This window comes from Lepisosteus platostomus, chromosome 1, assembly GCF_059453375.1.
Source record: "Lepisosteus platostomus isolate fLepPlt1 chromosome 1, fLepPlt1.hap1, whole genome shotgun sequence".
In the NCBI taxonomy this organism is placed as follows: Eukaryota; Metazoa; Chordata; class Actinopteri; order Semionotiformes; family Lepisosteidae; genus Lepisosteus; species Lepisosteus platostomus.
Window position 1 is genome coordinate 76,843,039 of NC_142611.1, and position 18,310 is coordinate 76,861,348.

At 48.1% G+C, this 18,310-nt stretch overlaps 1 protein-coding gene across 1 annotated transcript in view; it reads left to right on the top strand.

Moving 5' to 3' along the window:
* The window catches only part of mxd4 (MAX dimerization protein 4), a 38,693-nt gene that overhangs the window by 2,089 nt on the left and 18,294 nt on the right, over window positions 1–18,310 (top strand). The window contains exon 3 of the mRNA XM_088638181.1: window positions 3,740–3,769. Coding sequence (XP_088494307.1) covers window positions 3,740–3,769 — 30 coding nt within the window. The remainder of the gene's footprint in view (window positions 1–3,739; window positions 3,770–18,310) is intronic.

The window sequence follows — 18,310 nt, forward strand, 5'->3', positions numbered from 1 at the left end:
TCGTCCGTTAACGCGGAGCAAGCCCGGAATTAAGTTAAAACTCGGAACTTTTATTTTGAGAGGCACCCACGACAGCCTCAAACGTTGATCTTTTTTTTTTTTGTAATGCGCCGAACAGGTTTTCTTAGTTTCAGCGCTGAAACGAAAGCGTGACGTCTATCAGCGTGCGAATTAAAAAAATATTTACACTGTGTAGTGTTTTTAAGGCAGGGCAGGAAAACAAGAGTTGCGTGCTCCACGGTGTTAACATTCATGACAAGTCAAATTGCGGAGATGTGTGGTCGATACATTTCATCATTCGCCTCAGGGAGTGGTGATGTGCTTTCCTGCTGCCAGGAAATGCCAGCCCAAGTGTAAATTACGGGCCATGTGTGCTCCTGACAGCCGCGCCGGCCGGCCGCCTGGGATGGGGCGATCACGTGTGCGCGCGCCAGGGTAATTAATTAATTGGACCAACCGCGGGCAGCCTTCACCTCTCTGCTGCTGCCGCCGCTGCCGAGCCGAGCCGAGCCAGCAGGACGGACCCCTCCCGCTTTGTTCAGCTCTTGAAGACCGACCAGCTGTGCGCCGCACGCCGCCTTTCTTAAAGTGACAGCGCGGCGCAGGACTGCCGATGTGTTAAAACTCTCCCAACTCCTCTGCTGTAGCTAAGTGGCGACCCCAGCGCCAGGACAAGAGGGGGGTTAAACAGCCCTGCCTAATTGCCACTTCTGTATAGTCTAGAAAAAGGGGCGTCTCTCGGGGCCCCGAGTGCTATCCCTTGGAGTCAGAAAGCCGTGTTATGCGCTGGGTTTGTGTGCAAAAGCCGAAATGAAAGGAAATTATCTTGCCGTGGCCCGATGTACCCACACCCTCTCCACAGCTTGTAGAAATTAACTGTCTACAGAAGTTACACCTGTACAGAAGTAATGCGCGACGAGAGAGGGCCCATAACATTCCAGGTGTGAGTTTTGGTGTTTTTTTGTTTACACGAGGAATGTATATATACACAAGGAAGGGTGTAAAAAAGCGTAGTTCTTGTATCTTGCAGCTCTGCGCTTGTTGCTCTGCGCATGTGAGGGAAAGATAAACTCGAGGCTTCTTCTCTGGACTATTTTTGCACAAGAGATAAAATGCGTTTAATTTGCTCAGCTTTTAAAAGCGCTCCTCTCTTTATTTTCTTCTTCTGGGAAAACAAGATATCGAATTTTAAACATTTCAGGGTCAGTAAGAGCCTTAAAAGAGAATAACAGGCCAAGGGCAGAAAGGATGGGGGAAATACAGGGATTTGTTATTGTGTCGAGGTAACATTTTTGAGCGTCTGAATTCACAGCAATGAAAGAAAGCTGTGCACTGATGGCTCACCTCTTCAGAAGTGCACAGTATTGGCACATCATGAAGAGATTCTATTCTTTACAATGTCTGATTTATATTGAACGTCAGTGTTGCCCAGTAGCTGTTCAAATCAATTTATTTGTGCTAAAATGCAATAGTAAATACATTAGCAGATCTCAGATAACATTGAATTTGTCAGCAGCCTTTTTTTTTTTAGTGTGCATTACCTATTATTTTCTGCACTGCTGGGGGCCAGTGTTTTAACGAATTGAAAAGATTACAATTAAGAAAGTCTTAAAAAAAAATCAGGGGACATTTTATTCTTTGCGTCCGCTTCTGACTCGACATAATCGTGTCCCGTAGAGGTTGTGTGACATTGAACTGTTAATTGAAACCTTCAGGTTTTCGCAGTGGCGCAGTCGTTAGCAGTGCCCTTTCCCTGTGTGCAGTTCCGGACCGGGGGTGCTGTCTGTGTGGAGTCTGCACGTTCTCACTCGGTTTCCCACTGTCCTCCCACAGCCCGAAGACATACTGGCAAGTTTATTGAGGATCGGGAAAACAGGCCCTGGTGTGAGCGTGTGTGGGTCTGGGGGGTACCCCGCCTTGCACCCCCTCTGCTTGCTGGGATAGGCTCTGGCTCCCCCTGTGACCCCCCTTTGGATAAAACGGTTAGAATTGAGACGAGTGGATGCAGTCCAGGCCGGCTTTTCATTTTCCCTGCTGCCTTGTGTGTCCCGCTCCCCCTTTCGAAAATCCGACTCTTACTGCCGGGAGGGGAGCACGAGGCCGCTCATTCCCTTTCCCCTCCTGAATGTCGGCACGCGCTCCGGGCCCCTTCTTCAGCCGAGCCTTGGCTGCCCTCTGGAGTCCGGGGTCTGACCCACAGCCAGCCGGGCTCCCCAACAGAGCGGCGTCTTCAAGGAGCGGTCGTCCATCCCGTGATTCCTCCTCATAGGTGAAAATCATTTCTGTCACCTCGAAATCGGTTCCTGATAGCCTCCCCCACCCCCGACTCCCCCCCACCTTTTTGATAATGAGCTCTACCGCACGCAGAATACCAAAATATGGGTTCACGCCTCGATCGCAAAAAGGAAAAGGGCCGGGCCGTTACTCCTTGCACTTGATTTGAGTTTTATGAGGTGTCGTTTTTACAGGCAGGTGCCTTGCCTCATTAGCTGACGTGCACATTTCATGTGCTATCGGTGCACTGCAGTCCAGCTTCTCAGGCCGGCTGTTTTCTTGCACAAATCGAACATCGGTTTCCCTGCCTTTATCCGGCATATTCCTACGTGCCCTTCCCTGGCCTGTTTCTCGCCATTGTTTTTCAGACGCTGCTCCTCTCCAGACTGAAAATACCCTTTTTTGTTTTTTCAATTTTTCACAGCCGAACGCAGACAAGAACCGCAGTACTTCTGCCGTACGATGTGCAAAGCTTTTAAAAAAAATAGAACGGACTTCAGCTCTGCATCGCCCAGCGGGGTTTCGCAAAACCATAGGTTATGTAAATTCGTGGCTGTAATTGTGTGTGTGTGTGTCAGGATTTATATAACGTGCACGGTGTTGTACAAGAGTCCACTTTAGAACCAGTCTTCTGGCTCATTGCATGAGAACCAAGCTGCTCAGGCTACATCTGGCCAGTTCCTCTGTGACTGTGCAGTCAGTGAGGCTTAGGAACCTAAGCCCCTGGATCTCTGCACTATTAATATACCGAAGAGCACCAGGTTCTGGGCCAAGGTGGACATGGTTGTTAAGGTTGACTGGTTTTAATCCAGCTCCCAGATTCCCCCCCAAATCATGAAATCTTCAATTTGCTCTGCCTTTCCACAGAGCCCACACTGTCGGCTCGACATCGTTCCACCCTCATTTGCTGTAGAGCTCTCCTTTATTAACTTGCTCCATTTAACCACGCTGAAGCTCTGCTTAACTTTGCTTTTCTGGGTTTCCTTACCTCTTCAATGTCCTGCAATGGCAGCCAGTGTTTGTCCTGTGTTGGTGCAGACAAGCCCAGTCTCTATGGGCCGCACCGAACGTTTCTGCCCGTGGAGTGTAGGATGGTCAGAATTTAAAAGGACAGATCGACTGTGGTGCCTCCTCAGTCCTCCTCCTGCTTTTACAAGGACATTTCACCAGGCTGCAGCTCTCTTTCAGTACTTGCCTTTTTGGGTAGTTTTTGTTTCTAAATTTCCAAGTCATTAAGATCAGTTTGTCTTGATGTTAAAAAAAAAAACCATTTGCCTATCTGTTTTTTGATAAATCATGTGTGGCAGATTTGTTTTGGGGGCCTTTATTTTGATAAAAAATGCGGCCTTTTCAGCTGCACATTTTTTTCCATGAGATCTGTTACTATTTTCTCTTCTTAATCTGTGCTTTTTTTAGTACGCCACCAGTAACAGCCTTTTGTTGTTTTTTTTCCCCCTTCTTGCAGGTCATCACACAACGAGCTTGAAAAGCATAGGTAAGTGACTGGAGAGACCACTTCCTATTCCACTGGCCCTTTTCCGCTATTCCAGTATTGAGGAATAACTGGGGTGGACTTTTTGTATGTGTTTGTGTGTGCATGTATTTTAAGAAATTCAGCTACTTCTTCTAATCACAAGAGCTGTCTTGTCGGATTTGCACTTTTTCTATGCTCCTGTGGCAGACATTTCTTGCTCAGATCCATTTCAGCCTGTGGTCAGGGCTTAGTGCTCTGTGATGCTTAGCTTGTTCCACACTCCCACCACCCTTGGCGTAAAGAAGTGCCTCCTGCTCTCGGTTTTTAAATGCAGTTCCAATTTGTTCCTTGTACAGCAGATTACCTTTTACTGTACATATGTGTATTGAACACCAAACCCTGTTTACTTGCTTGAAAGGTAGTTGTAGGTGACGAGTTCTGATAATTTAAAACAGCTCTGGCCTTTAGTGTGGAAAGCAAATACATTCAGCCGACCTGTCAGTCCACTTCAGCTGCAAATCGTATGTTTCAAGGATGAGCACGTCAGAGTTTGGTCAAATGATCTGTCCCTCCTGTGCAAAATGCCTGTTGCTCCAGCAAGGGAAAGTGTGTTTCATGCAGACCCTGTTTCAGGCTGCTGTCTGTGACGTGCTCAAAGGGACACAACTTGTAGAGCTCTTGGCCTGGAGTTTGGAGTTAATGAAAAGGTCAGTCAGGTCAGTTTGAGGAAGTGGAGACCTGTGCTTCAGGTTCTGTATAGACTTGATCGGCACCAGAGACTGTCACCGAGAGAGGATCAGCACAGCAAACCTTCAACAGTGAGATCAGCTCCTGGAGAAAGCGGTGTCACTTAGACTTTGACGGGCAGTGCGTGTCTTTTTAACATCCAGGACATTTTATTCTTGTGCCGTACGAGAAATCAGAGAAAAGATCTCTTCTCGTGTCCTGTGGGATAAATGCTGAATGTAGTGGTGATTTCTTTTTTTATCGGCTCTACAGTTTTAGCGGTGCTTCCTCTAGATACCAGAACGCCTAAGGATGTGGATCTTGTCTCTTGTAGAGGGGATTAAGAGAGGATGAAATGTAAACCTAATTTAAGTTTTTTTTTCTTACATGTGAATACATGGATACAGAATATACAGAAATAATTGAGTGAGTCTGATGTTCTGGTTATACAGGCTGTTTAAATTAGCCTGTATTTTGCACTACAGCTAGTCCTGTACTGAGATAGCTTTAGCAAGGTGATATGTTGCGAGTTGTGATCTCTTGGTGTGTTGGTCACATGGTGGTGAGTAACTGCTGAAATGAGCAAAACATGTATGGGCATATATCCTCACAGCCTGACTGCACTGTAACACTGGAGAATTGAGTTCACTTCCTTTTTTGGGGGCAGTGGGTGGTTGTAAATGTAAAGAAACTGAGAAACTGTGTCTTTGAAAACAATTTTATTTTGCTCTGCAAGACGTTCCCTGAATCACCAGTTTTTTTGCTGATTATTGGCGATAAGAGAAAAGGGGGGAAAAACGTTTTGTTTCAGCCCCCAGCTGTGTTTGTAGGTGATTTTGTATAGCTTGGTGTAGTACTGTATATATTTTCACAATCGTCCCCTCCCTCATTCTGAAAGGTGTTCTGGTGGCTTGAATCTGAATTAATCTGATTTTATATTTTGCAGATTTTATGTCTCTTGCATCTCTTATGCTACACCATAAAAATAGGATATACATTATAATAATAAGTCGGTGAATTTTGGTTGGTGTTCCTGAAATGTTTATCACTGTGGTCATTTAGAAGCACTGGCAAATTATTGCTCACTGACTGTAGGAATGTTTACAACATTACATCCATTTCTCAACGTTCTGTATGATACAGTATCTTGAATTGAGAGTTCCTTGATAAGTAATGAAGTCTTATAAGTTGTAACATGTTTGTGTTGCACTTAAACCTGTAGTAGAACCATTTTTTATGTTAAAGTAACCATATCTTTGTTTGTTGTGCCTTAAAAGCCCTGAACTGTTTTCTTTTTAACTGATAATCATAGCTCAATGCATGTCATAAACTGTGTCTTTACTGGGTGCATTTTTCTGCTGCTGATGTATTCTAGTAATGTTTTGTGTTAAAATGTTTAATCTTAAAATGTTAATGCCTGAACATGACACTGTAGGTCCAGTGAAGCAAGACTCATTTCTTTGTAAGGCTGTGTTGCAAGATTTATGTTCAAGGTATTTCTGTTGAAACACTTTGATTCCCAGTGTAAGTTGTCTTGCATAAACCTTTTTCTTGAATGACACAGTGAATTTCAAAAAGTGCAGGTTATTGTACTATCAGGCACCATCATTGTCAAAATTGTTTGCTTGTTGGTGCTGTGCTTTAGTGTGGAAACTGATGATACCGCAATGTGTCACACTGTGTGGAGAGATGCTGAATAAATAGCCTGGTTAATTTTAATTTAAGACAAGAATTGATGTCTTAAATGTTGTTATGTTGGAAATCTTGCCTTTTTATAGTGTGATCTTGACTTTCATTGCCTTTGGTAATTCACTCACAGAACTGCTCAACAGAAAAATATTTTCCTGTATGGAGTTTGCCTGCTGGAATCCGTTACCAGTTTAAAAGTATCCCATATTCAGGGACAGAAGAACCAGGCAGATGTAATCGGATTCTGAGGCCTAGTTGTGTGCATAATGAGGCGCTATAGAGAGAGAGGTGTATTAATGTTACAGAGCCTCAGAATAGTGGAAGCCCTCTTATGAGTCTGCTAAACAAGCCTTTCACTTATGTTTTGCATGCAGGATATTTTTGTCAAGACCCCGACGACAGGTCGCTCTTTAGTCCTTAATCGGGGGAGTAATTAATTCTTAAAGCCGTCAGAAAAGTTAATGATTACAGGCTTTGCACTGGGAGGGGGGGCAGAAAAAGCTCAGGAAACGGCCTGTTGCCTTCCTGTGGATGTGATTAATCAAAAACAAAAATAAAGGAAAGCCAGTGGAACAGGGGGACATTCAAACGCTTTATTTCCATAAGCAGTTGCGTTTTGTTTTGTGTTTCTATCCTGCGCGGCGGCGGCTCACTTGACAACGGCGAGCAGTGCCCCCACACTCCTGGGGGTCAGCAGAGATCTGGGGTGGAGATCTGTAAATTGCAAAGCGCTGCTGTCTCTTTTGACCCAACTCTGACCTTTAGATATGTATTTTATTTTTTACCTTTTGACTCGACAGAAAACGCGACCTCATAAAAGCGTCGCCAGGGTTGCTGGACTCTGCTCTGATCAAATCCTGGTTGTTCTTCCTGCGTCCCTCGGCTGCTGCTGCAGTTGGCCCCCGTTGCAGCTTATCGCTGGCAGGGCCGTCGCTGCCCTGCAGCGAGCTGGAATGCCGTGTCATTTCTGCAGAGCATTACTCATCCCCGGCCGCGTGCACGCCCGCCACTCGAGCTGAGTGCCGCGGAGAGCTGCCAAGTGCGACTGTGACGTCAAGACGTGGACGACTGTGGCACTGGTGGTTTTTTGTTTTGTTTTTTTTTTTGGGCGAAGCTTCTTCCTTTTGCCTCTCCCTCTCCTTTGGCTATTTTCTGCTGCGGGTCCACGTCGAGATCTGTAAAACCGTGCTGCAGCGAAACCTGGCCGTCCCCCTGCTTTGGTGCCTTTTCTGACCCGTCTTCAACGTGAAGATGTGTCTCACGGATTTTTCAGAACTGGACGACCCCTCCAACCTCCCCTCCCAGTTGGTCGCACGCTGCTAAGGAGTCCTTGACAAACAGGAAATGAGAGAAATAGTCCTGCAAAAAAAAAAAGCCTCCTTCTTTTTTTCTCACAGTGCTTTTTAATGAAGCAAAACAAAAGTGTTTGTGGTACCTTTTCTTTCTGCAGGCCTCCGCTCTAGTTATCTATGCAAGTGAAATGTCATGCAAACACATTTCTAAAAGGAATATTCCATTTGCTTCTTTCTACTGAAATCCAAAGTGTGTGCAGTAGCAGAAATTCATCTGAAGTCAGAAGTAACACGGAGAAAATTATGCAGTGCTCTTTGGTCACCAGAGATGGAATATCATACCGATTTTAGTGTCTCTGACTGCAAAACATTTGGGGTTTGGGTCTGACCAGTTCATAAGCATATTGAAGATCCGTCAATTGTTTTGACATGAATTATACTTGGTTATTGGCCTGCCTGTCTCAGGTAGGCTGGCCCTGAGCGCTGTTGGTGTATCTGTCTGAGGTGGGCTGGCACTGAGTGCTGTTGGTGTATCTGTCTGAGGTGGGCTGGCACTGAGCGCTGTTGGTGTACCTGTCTCAGGTGGGCTGGCACTGAGTGCTGTTGGTGTATCTGTCTGAGGTGGGCTGGCACTGAGTGCTGTTGGTGTACCTGTCTCAGGTGGGCTGTGTCAAATTACTACTGGCTTGTACACAGATATTGCAGTTTAAACTGGAGGAACAATATTCTTAAAATGATTTTTTTGCAATGTAAGGGCGTTAAATTTACATTTGAGAATTATAATTTTAGGTGTTTACGTGATTTTTAATTGCACTTGCCATTCAAAAAAACATCCATTCTGTCTGAGCTTGTGGCTTTGTTTGGGTTTCACTAACCCACCAGAAAGAAAAATAGAAACTTGCACTGAACTCTTGAGTCATGGTCCTGATGTCAATGTTAACTTATTGTAAAAGGTTTTACATTCTTTTAAAGTAACAGGTCACTATTGGGGGTTCACTCCAAAGAGCTTAAGAATTTAACACAATCAGATTTCTCGTTCTCCTTCTTTTCCTGCAATCTTGTTGAAATTGGGAGTGCTTACAGGGTAAGGCAGTGGAAATCGGACTTTTTTATCCCTTCAGTGCAGTGAGCAACTCATCCTTACTAAATATCCATCACATCAATCCTCCCATATAATCATTCTCTATTCATTTAAGGGTCACAGGGGAGATGGAGTCTATCCCAGCAAGCAACAGGCACAAGGCAGGCTACACCCTGGGCAGGACGCCATTGTGTGTCCATTGCAGGGCAGACAGAGACAAACACGCACACTTGCCTCAGGGCCAGTTTTCCCAGACGCCAGTCAACCTAGCGGTATGTCTCCGGACTCTGGGAGGAAACCGGAGCACCCGGAGGAAACCCACATAAACTCGAGGAGAACATACAGACTCCACACAGACAGCACCCTGGGTCTAGAATTGAGCCCAGGGCCCCAGCGCTGTGAGGCAGCAATGCTAACCACTGCAACAGTGTGCCACCTTATTCAGACCCTCTTTCTTTTAAACTTCGTATTTATTCTTTGTTAGGTAGAGTTGAGAGTGACCTGATTTGTAAATCCAGTCTTGGACTTGGCTTAGACCATATGGCTGGGTAGCTTGTTCCCCACTCCCACCACCATTTGCGTAAAGCAGCGCCTCCTGTCCTGATTGGAGGATCTCGTTGAAAGAATCCAAGTTATGGGCTTGATACAAATTGTTTTGGGTTGATCCAGACTCTCAGAAGATTTGACTGCTGCCTAGCGTGTTTATTTGCACTCAGTTGGTATATTTTCCTTTGTCTATCTCTTCATTTTTTTTATCGGAAGCTCCGCTTTTGTCCCACCGACTCGAGTCTTGCTGTGTCGGTTGGATTAGTTTTACCGTGCATCCCATCCAGGAAGTTTAGATATCCCCTGTACAGGATAAGAGGTTTTCCGATACTGGGTGGAAGATTATGTTAAGATATGATGCAAAAGCGTCTCCATGCCTTCCTATTGCCTGGCTTAAAGAATATAGTAAAGCGAAACACTTTATTTAGACTGCTGCATATCCACTTCAAACTGAAACTGGCAGAGAAATATCGCAACTGCGGCGAGAACATATGCGCGGTGCGGTTCGAGAGACAGACGTTATCGCGCTGTTTTCCTCTTCGCTGGCTGGCGTTTTCTCTGGCGCCCCCTGCTGGAGGTCGCGCCCTGTCCGAGAGCGCCCCTCTCGCCGGCGGGCAGCTTTTCCGCTGACTCGGCAAGAGCGCCGGAAGTGAAGGGCGCGCGTCTCTTCCGAGCCCTCGGCTCTCTCGGACGCGCTGCGCCGGGGAAACGGGCTTGACGGTGTCAAGATTATCGGTGTGTGTTTCTGAGGGGCTTCATAGCTTAACGGAGGCATGTGGAGATGACAGTAAAACACTTCGTTGCACTTGAAGGGAGGTTTTTCAAAATGCTTATAATAAAAAAACTGTGTGAAATAAATAACAGTTAAAAGTAATCTAATCATACATAATTCAGTTGGAAACCACATTATTTCGTTTTATCTCTTCTTGTTTATTTGCTTATGTCTCACATGAGTTGAAAAAAGTTTTTTATTAATAATTGAGCAGTGTAATTTAAACCATAGGTCAGTGCAATACGATTGCAATAGTACAGTTTACATGCATCCATGTAAACTGCTGAGCTCAAGGAGTAATAAAAGTACAGTAGCACCGTTTTAATGCACATGAACAATAATTGCATTTTCAGATTCGTTTTTTGGTAAAGTTTGGGCACTAAAGCTGTTTTTATAGCTTGCTGATGCACATTCACCTTTTGACTCACAGCCAAGTTGCTGTTTACTCAGCTCTGTGATTCAGCTGATATTTTGTTTGTACCAGCAGTCAACAGTTCACAGTAATCTCCTCCTTTTTATACTTATCTTTCTGGCTAGGAGCATGGTCACAAAGCATAGGAAAATGCAGGGTCATGATTTTCTAAAGTATCTGTGAAAACGTAGCTGTGTGTTTGAGTGTTGGAGCAGGGCTGTGAGTGAGTGAGTGTAGGAAGAACATTTTGAATGAGTGACTTTTAGAAGATAGCTGTGAATGAGTGACTTTTAGAAGATACTGTAGCTGTGAATGAGTGACTCTTGAAGGAGCGTTGTGAATGGCCTGTGAATAATCTCTTGTGTTTGTAAAATAACTGATCAAACACCATTAAGCCTTGCAATAAGGGAGAGATCAGGATTCACAATAAGCCTCTTAATGACTTTCAACCACAGCAAAAAATAATATGTTAGAAAACACAGCTGGACTGTCGCTGGCATTTCGGAATTAGAAAGGATCAAGTGAAACGTATTGGTTGCTGCTAGCACTGTTGTGCTCTTGGTGGCATCGGCCTGTCTGCTTTCAGCTCTGATGGCAGCTGTCTGGCACCCATGACCCCTGTCGCACAGTGGCGCCCCCTACTGGGCCATTCCTGTTTACCTGAACCCAGCAGGACACTCTGCCTGAGGGTCAGACTGCATAGCTCTCCAGCTGGCCCCCTGGAGTGCAGGCAGAAGCATGTTTTCTGGTTAGATCTGGGGACCTGTGATCTGGAACCTTCGCCGCACCCCCAGCGTGCAGCGCAGTGGTTCTGTGGAAGCATCCTAAATTTGCATGACTATGACCATGAAACACTTGCTGTGCGGACAGACCAGGTGCAAGGCAGGAGGATCAGTGACAAATTCAGTGTGACGAAGTCTGTCCCACGCGGATGGACAGCTGAATGGATGTGGACCCATGTTCTTCCTAGAACAGACAATCCAGCTTCTTCTGCCTCGTGTTTGTCCCCTGTGTCCTCCCAGTCCCTGCCTCCCTGCCCGGCCGACCCCGTGCCCTGCCAGCACGCTGCAGTGAGCTCGTTGCGCTCCTGTCTCAGCAGCTCTGGGCTCTTGCGCTCGGGGTACGCCTGGGAGGTCAGGCCTGCAGGACTGGGCCCGTGAAAGCTCAGCAGGGGTCAGACTCTCACGCAGGAGCATTCAGGCGCTGAGACGCTAGAGCCCGGCCCCACCAGCGTTCCTGACAACACTGGAATGCCACGTGACCGAGGGGGAAATAAGACACTCCGCGGCTCGGGCCAGGGGGACAGTTTGTCCTGCGAAGTTGGGCGTTTTTTTCTAACAAGCTTCCACAATGCAGAGAAGGAGGGAGGTTCTAGTCACCTGTAACGGCTCGATTGGCGACTGGGAGCCCCGCGGGGCTGGTCTGGCCGGAAAGGCGATGAACTCGTGGGAGGAGGCGTCCGAGGGCGAAGTGCGTTTTCCCTGCGGTTTGTCTCGGCCGGAGCGAGCGGCGTGTGAGAGGAGCACGAGAGGGACGGGTCTGTGGCTCCTGCCTCTCTTGGCTTCTGTGAATGAATGTTCAGAAGGCAGGCGAATGTGTGACACGGATTCCGAGGGCGCGGATAACCTGCCCTGCCCTGACAGCCCTGGTGTTCACGATCCTCAGATCGATTACCTGCTGACTGCCCACCAGGCTAGTGGGCTGAGTGGCCTCTTCCTCCACCTCCGCCGTGGGCCTTGTTGAGCCGCCTGACCCCCCCCCTGGGCCTCGAAGTTGGCCTCGACAGCTGCCCTCGCACTGAGAACCCGGGGCGTTTGTCCTCGGGGACCCTCGTTCCACTGCCTGTTTTTCGGAGGCTGCCAGCCTGCCAGCACTGCCAAGGATGGGGAGGGAAAAACGAAATAGAAAATTGTCAGCCCCCCCCACATAAAGAATGGAGCTCAACATAACACGCGTGTCTGCTTGGCTTCATTTCGGGAACACGGTGATTAGTGTCTGCATGGAAGTGTGATGCGAAGAGATACTAAACTGTCAGCTGCAGGGGCGAGTATTGCTTTCCTGGATTCACGTAGGTCTTAACTCATTTAAGTCCTATTCTCTTCCTTGGACTTTTTTCCTGTTGACTGACCAGCTGAAAACTCCTTTTAAAAGACCCTCTATATCGAGTAGTTATGCTCTCCCGAAGTGCCTTTTTGTGCTGCAAACAAGAATTTGAACCACGAGCCGAACCAGTGTCTCCTTCAGTTCAGTTTGCCGAACATCAGTTTTCCACTGACGCTGTCGCCTGTCCCTGAGCTTGAGGGAGAGAATGATGACTGGTCACTTGGCCCTGCAGACTGTTCCCTCTGGTCACTTTTAAAGCTGAGGGATTTATCAGCGTGTCCAGTCCTAAACATATGCAGATTATGTATGTTTATAAAAAATGTTTTTCTTTGTTCCAGAGTGAGAATATTATTATTTAGAAAATAATAATAATTGCTTACACTTATATAGTGCTTTTCTGGACACTCCACTCAAAGCGCTTTACAGGTCATGGAGACTCCCCTCCTCCACCACCAGTGTGCATCCCCACCTGGATGATGTGACAACAGCCCATACTATGCACACAGTACACTCACCACACACCAGCTCTCAGTGGGGAGGAAAACAGGGTGAGGAAGCCTGTTCATTGAGGGGGGTTATTAGGAGGCCATTATTTGTAAAGACCAGGGGGAAATTTGACAAGGACACCAGGGTTACACCCCTACTCTTTCCGAGAAACTTTTAATGGGCACAGAGAGTCAGGACCTCGGTTTTACATCTCATCCGAAGGGCGGCGTCTTGTCTACAGTATAGAGTCCCATTGCTACACTGAGGCATTTAGAGCCACACAGACCGCAGGGTGAGCACCCCCTACTGGTCCCACTAACACCTCCTCCAGCAGCAACCTGAGCTTTCCGAGCTACTGGCCAGACTCGCACCTGCTGAGCTTCAGTGGGCTGCCAGTCGTGAGCTGCAGGGTGATGTAGCTGCTGCAATTATTCTATTACGGGAAATTCCTTTGCAAGAGCAGCATCTTCACACGTCTCTCAGGGGGAATCTCTGGGTTAAGAAGCCCCTGCTTTGTACCGCTCCTCCGTCTTCCCCCCTTGGCTGTGGAGTCGGTGAGAGAAGCCGCTTCAGAAGCCATGGTCAGCGGGCAGGGTGTGATGTTCTCGCCGGCTGTAGAGGTTCACCACTCAGAGCCCCGCGCCATCACAGCCTCCTGCGGGGTCTGCACCTCGAGCAGCAGCACATCCGCCCCCAGACTCCTGACATTTCTAATCTCTCGAAAGCGGCCCGCCCTCGGCGCCTCTGTGTAGCCACGCGGGTGGTTTCATGCCCTTGTCTGGGTTTCACCTGGGGCTCTCTCTGTTTCTGGTTTCTCTCTCACTCATCGCTTTGTTTTGCAAAACATCGATGATGAAGTCAGCACGGAGTGCGCGTCATTTCACTCTTATCGAAATAAACAACTGGGCGGCAGGGTGGCGCAGAGTTTAGCTTTCCTCCCTCGAAGCGCTGGGGCCCTGGGTTCAGTTCTTGGGGTGCTACCTGTTTGGAGTTTGTACTTTCTCCCCATGTTCGTGTGGGTCTCCTCCAGGAGATCTGGTTTATTCCTGTAGCACAAAGACATACTGGTAGGCGAGTTGGCTTCTGGGAAAATTAGCCCTGCTATGAGTGTGTGCATCAGTGTGTGTGTCTGTGTGTGCCCTGTGATGGACTGGCGTCCTGTCCTGGGTGTGTCAGTGTGTGTGTGCCCTGTGATGGACTGGCGTCCTGTCCTGGGTGTGTCAGTGTGTGTGTCTGTGTGTGGCCTGTGATGGACTGGCGTACTGTCCTGGGTGTGTCAGTGTGTGTGTCTGTGTGTGGCCTGTGATGGACTGGCGTCCTGTCCTGGGTGTGTCAGTGTGTGTGTCTGTGTGTGGCCTGTGATGGACTGGCGTCCTGTCCTGGGTGTGTCAGTGTGTGTGTCTGTGTGTGGCCTGTGATGGACTGGCGTCCTGTCCTGGGTGCGTCAGTGTGTGTGTCTGTGTGTGTCCTGTGATGGACTGGCGTCCTGGCCTGGGTGAGTCAGTGTGTGTGCCTGTGTGTGCCCTGTGATGGACTGGTGTCCTGGGTGTGCCCTGTGATGGACTGGCGTCCTGTCCGGGGTGTGTCAGTATGTGTGTCTATATGTGCCCTGTGATGGACTGGTGTCCTGTCCTTGGTGTCCTGGCACCCGCTGCTTGTTAGGATAGACTGCAGCTCCCCTGCATTGGATAAAGTGGTTTTGAAAATGGATGGATGAAGAAACACAGACTGAGGCTAACAGAAGGGCCCTCTTCAGCTGAAACCCAGCCAGCTCTTCTAGAGTTTTACAGTGGCTTCATGTACAGATATCTGCTGGAGCCACTATGTGACTGAACACACCTTATTGAGAATTTGCATGATATCCATCTGTCTTGTTTTATCTGTCACAGAGAAGATGTTAGACCAAGCAAATGACTCAGAATTCAAACGAGCATTTGAGCATTTGCCAAAATCCACTTTTTTTTTTTAATCTGAAGCGTTAAAAATAGTCCAAAGCTAGGTGTGTAAAACTTTTTGCACCATAAAGTCCATGGATGTGTGTAGTTATACAGGTGTTTGCATGCATGACAAGCAAACGTGTGTGTTTAATCTCATCTCTTGATGAGAACAAGAATTAGACCGAGGCAGAAACACTTTTAGAAATAAACTTTTTTGGAAATAAACTGGATCGACAATGATCAATTGGTCAAATCTTTTTTTTAAACTGAATAATAATAGGCCTCAGCAGTTTTGAGTGATCGGTGTTATTTAAATTACAGCGGTTTATGTGTTCTGTCGTGTGAAATTACTTCTTTCGTGTTTGACTGTCATCATAACTTCCAATGTCCAGAAAGTGTTTCCTGGCACTGAGACACAAATCGAGCTGAACGTGAGAGGAAGGACTGTATTCCCGCCATCTTCTCCCACAGCCGGAGCCGGGTTCTGTTGGGCGAGCTGCACCTGTATCTTTGAGCGTGTTGGTCTGGACAGTGCCGATGGTTTCGAGGAAGACGGCTGAGATCCGCAATGCAAGTGCAGTCTTGTGTCACGAGTTCGTGTTTTGCCGAAGACGTGGAAAGGGGATTTCGAGACCGCCGGCGTCCGCAGCTCCGTTTGTCTGTCGGCCTGCGGGGGCCGGCTGCTCTGATCCCTGCCTGCCGGGTGGGAGGGCGTGTGTGCGCGGGGTTTGAACGGCCTCTTCACGCCTGACAAATTCTCGACGGCACTGAGAGCCAGCCCGCGAAGTGTCTTCAGACTCGACCGGTGTAGAGCTGTGTCACCGTGCCTTTAAAACCAAGAGCGGGGCAGTTTTCCTTGACCCTTTTTTAGATCATTTTTTAAACCTACGAGGAAATCGGAAGGTTTTGGCTTCTTGTGGTGGCCAGCCTTCTGGGGCCTCTCGTAGATCAGTGTGGTTGAGGAACCGCGGCACGAGTTTTCATTTCAGCTGTGATCGCTCGCTCCTGGCTGATACCGTTTACACTGATATTAGTGTGACCACACAATCTCAGACAAGAACTCGAATGTCTTTACAGTGACTTCAGGCTTTAGGTTCAAACCTGTTTCTCTAGCTTTTGAGCCCTGCCCTTCAAAGACTTCACACCAGGCTAGGCTGCCTTATAGGCCTAGAGCTCTTGTCATCCAGCTACACGTTCATTCATTGTCTTGTTAGCCCAGTGGTCTGGATCGGTTTAAGGCTAGATTATTAACTAGATTATTTCTCTCTGAAGAGTGGGGCAAGGGTGTACCTTTTTAAATGTACTTTGAAATCAAGCTCCTCAAACCCATCGACAAAGCAAACACAGTGAACAGTGAAAACTCTGAGCAGAGGAGGCATGCGGAAACTGATCTTACGTGGAGGAGCATTTTAAATATTTAAGTCTTACACAGAGAGTTGCGGGAGTGTGGAACGGGTGTCAGAGAGTCGTGCCTGCGGCAATTCTGCGGCTTCGGCACCACAGAGCCGCCTTTAGCTGACCTGAAATGACATGCGGTTGTCATACGAGCTGCGGGAGTATGGCACAAGTTTCCGATTCCCTGGCTTCTTTCAGGAATCAGCTGCTGCAACAGATTCTCAGATCAATCAGCTGCTAATTACCAAATGGGCTGAACGGCCTCCTCTTGAACAGCTAACCTTCCTGATCTTCTCATTGTACGAAAATGTAACCATGCAGATGTTTGACTGGATATTTATGTGTCAAGTGCTAAGCACAAAAGATCTCAATGTTAAGTTCCTTGTTAGAAGGGAATTTGTGGGCTCTTTCTGCCTGTGCTACTTCACATATCATCGTTTAAATTGAAGTTCTACTTCTCTAGTATTACGTTGTCTGGTTGCAACGCTGATCATCCTTTGATCCCAGATTCTCGATCGCTCTTCCCTCTCTTTGACTCGCTGTGGCTCTGGTGCTGTTCTTTTCCTGGCCCTGACCCAGGCCCGTCCACCCGCTGTTCCAGAGAGCCCGGGTCTGGGGGTTCTCTAGTACCGGCAGAGCGGGTGGGGGGGAGTTGGCAAATTGGTCCATTTTCATGGGCAAATTGGTAGTTACTCTGAAATAAGAGCGAGTTTTGTGCCAGCTATACTATGGCAGATTCCTCTGCGGTGGGTGTTAATTGCCTGGTCAGCTGGTCTTGCCTGGGTCTCAGCTGGTTCAGTCATATCTGGAACCACCAGCTCTCTGGAAGTGGAGTCCTTGCCCTGAATCCCCTGCCCCTATCCCATGGAAATCTGCGATGAGCCCCTCGCGAGGCTGATGTTTCCCCGGGGGGGTAGGATTCCTGTGTTCCTATAGTGCGTCATGTCGCGGGGAGACACTGTCCCGAATGGCCGAGCTCTGAGGTCTCTGGGCTCTCCGGTCACTTTCAGATACGCTTACGTCACACCTCGGCCCGTGGTTCAGTCAGGTTGAGCGAGATAACGCTGACGCCCTGTGCACAGCGGCACGCGGGCCGCTACACTGGAAGGGCCAGAAACGCCTGTTCCCTCACACCACGCAGCGAAGGAGTTAAGAAGTGCTTTGTCTCGTCTCTGAAGTTCAAAGAGCCAAGGCTTCTTTCCAAACTTCCTGGGTTATTTTTAATTCCTGCTCGCCCGCCCGCTCGCTCGCTCGCTCTCTCTCCCTCGCTCTCGTTTCAGGACTGCTGTCACATCAGTATTTTCCATTCAGCCTCGGCAGGAGTGAAAACATTCGGCGGCGCTCTGTTGCGAGCCAGCGTTTCTGGCGTGTCAGGAGTGCAGGTGGAGATAGTAGCAGAGAGGGGGAGGGGGAGTCCTGGCGCGCTGCGGGGAACGCCCAGCAGCTCAGGTTTCTCTCGGGCCCTTTGAGAGGCTGGCTGCTGCAGCTGAGTACACAGCACTCCTGACTCTCTCTGAATAGCTCCTTATTTTTCTGGAAAAGAGAAATATTTTGACCCGAGTTCTGTTTTTTTTTCTCCTCCTTGCTTCCCTTGGTGGGGGTCCAGCTGTTCATGTGGCTCCTCGTGGGGCCACACTTGCTATTCACAGAAACCTGCAGTATTTCAGGGTCATTCTTTAATAGAGTAACACTGCACACTGTCATCGGGACTGGACAGAAACACACTGCACTGTGGACAGAGGACAGTCCACTGACAGTTCACACACACACTGCACTGTGGACAGAGGACAGTCCACTGTCAGTTCACAAACACACTGCACTGTGGACAGAGGTCAGTCCACCGTCAGTACACACACACACATTGCACTGTGGACAGAGGACAGTCCACTGTCAGTACACACACACACACTGCACTGTGGCCAGAGGTCAGTCCACTCTCAGCACACACACACACACACACACACACTGCACTGTGGACAGAGGTCAGTCCACTGTCAGTACACACACACACATTGCACTGTGGACAGAGGACAGTCCACTGTCAGTACACACACACACACACACACACACACACACACACACACACACACACACACACACACACTGCACTGTGGACAGAGGTC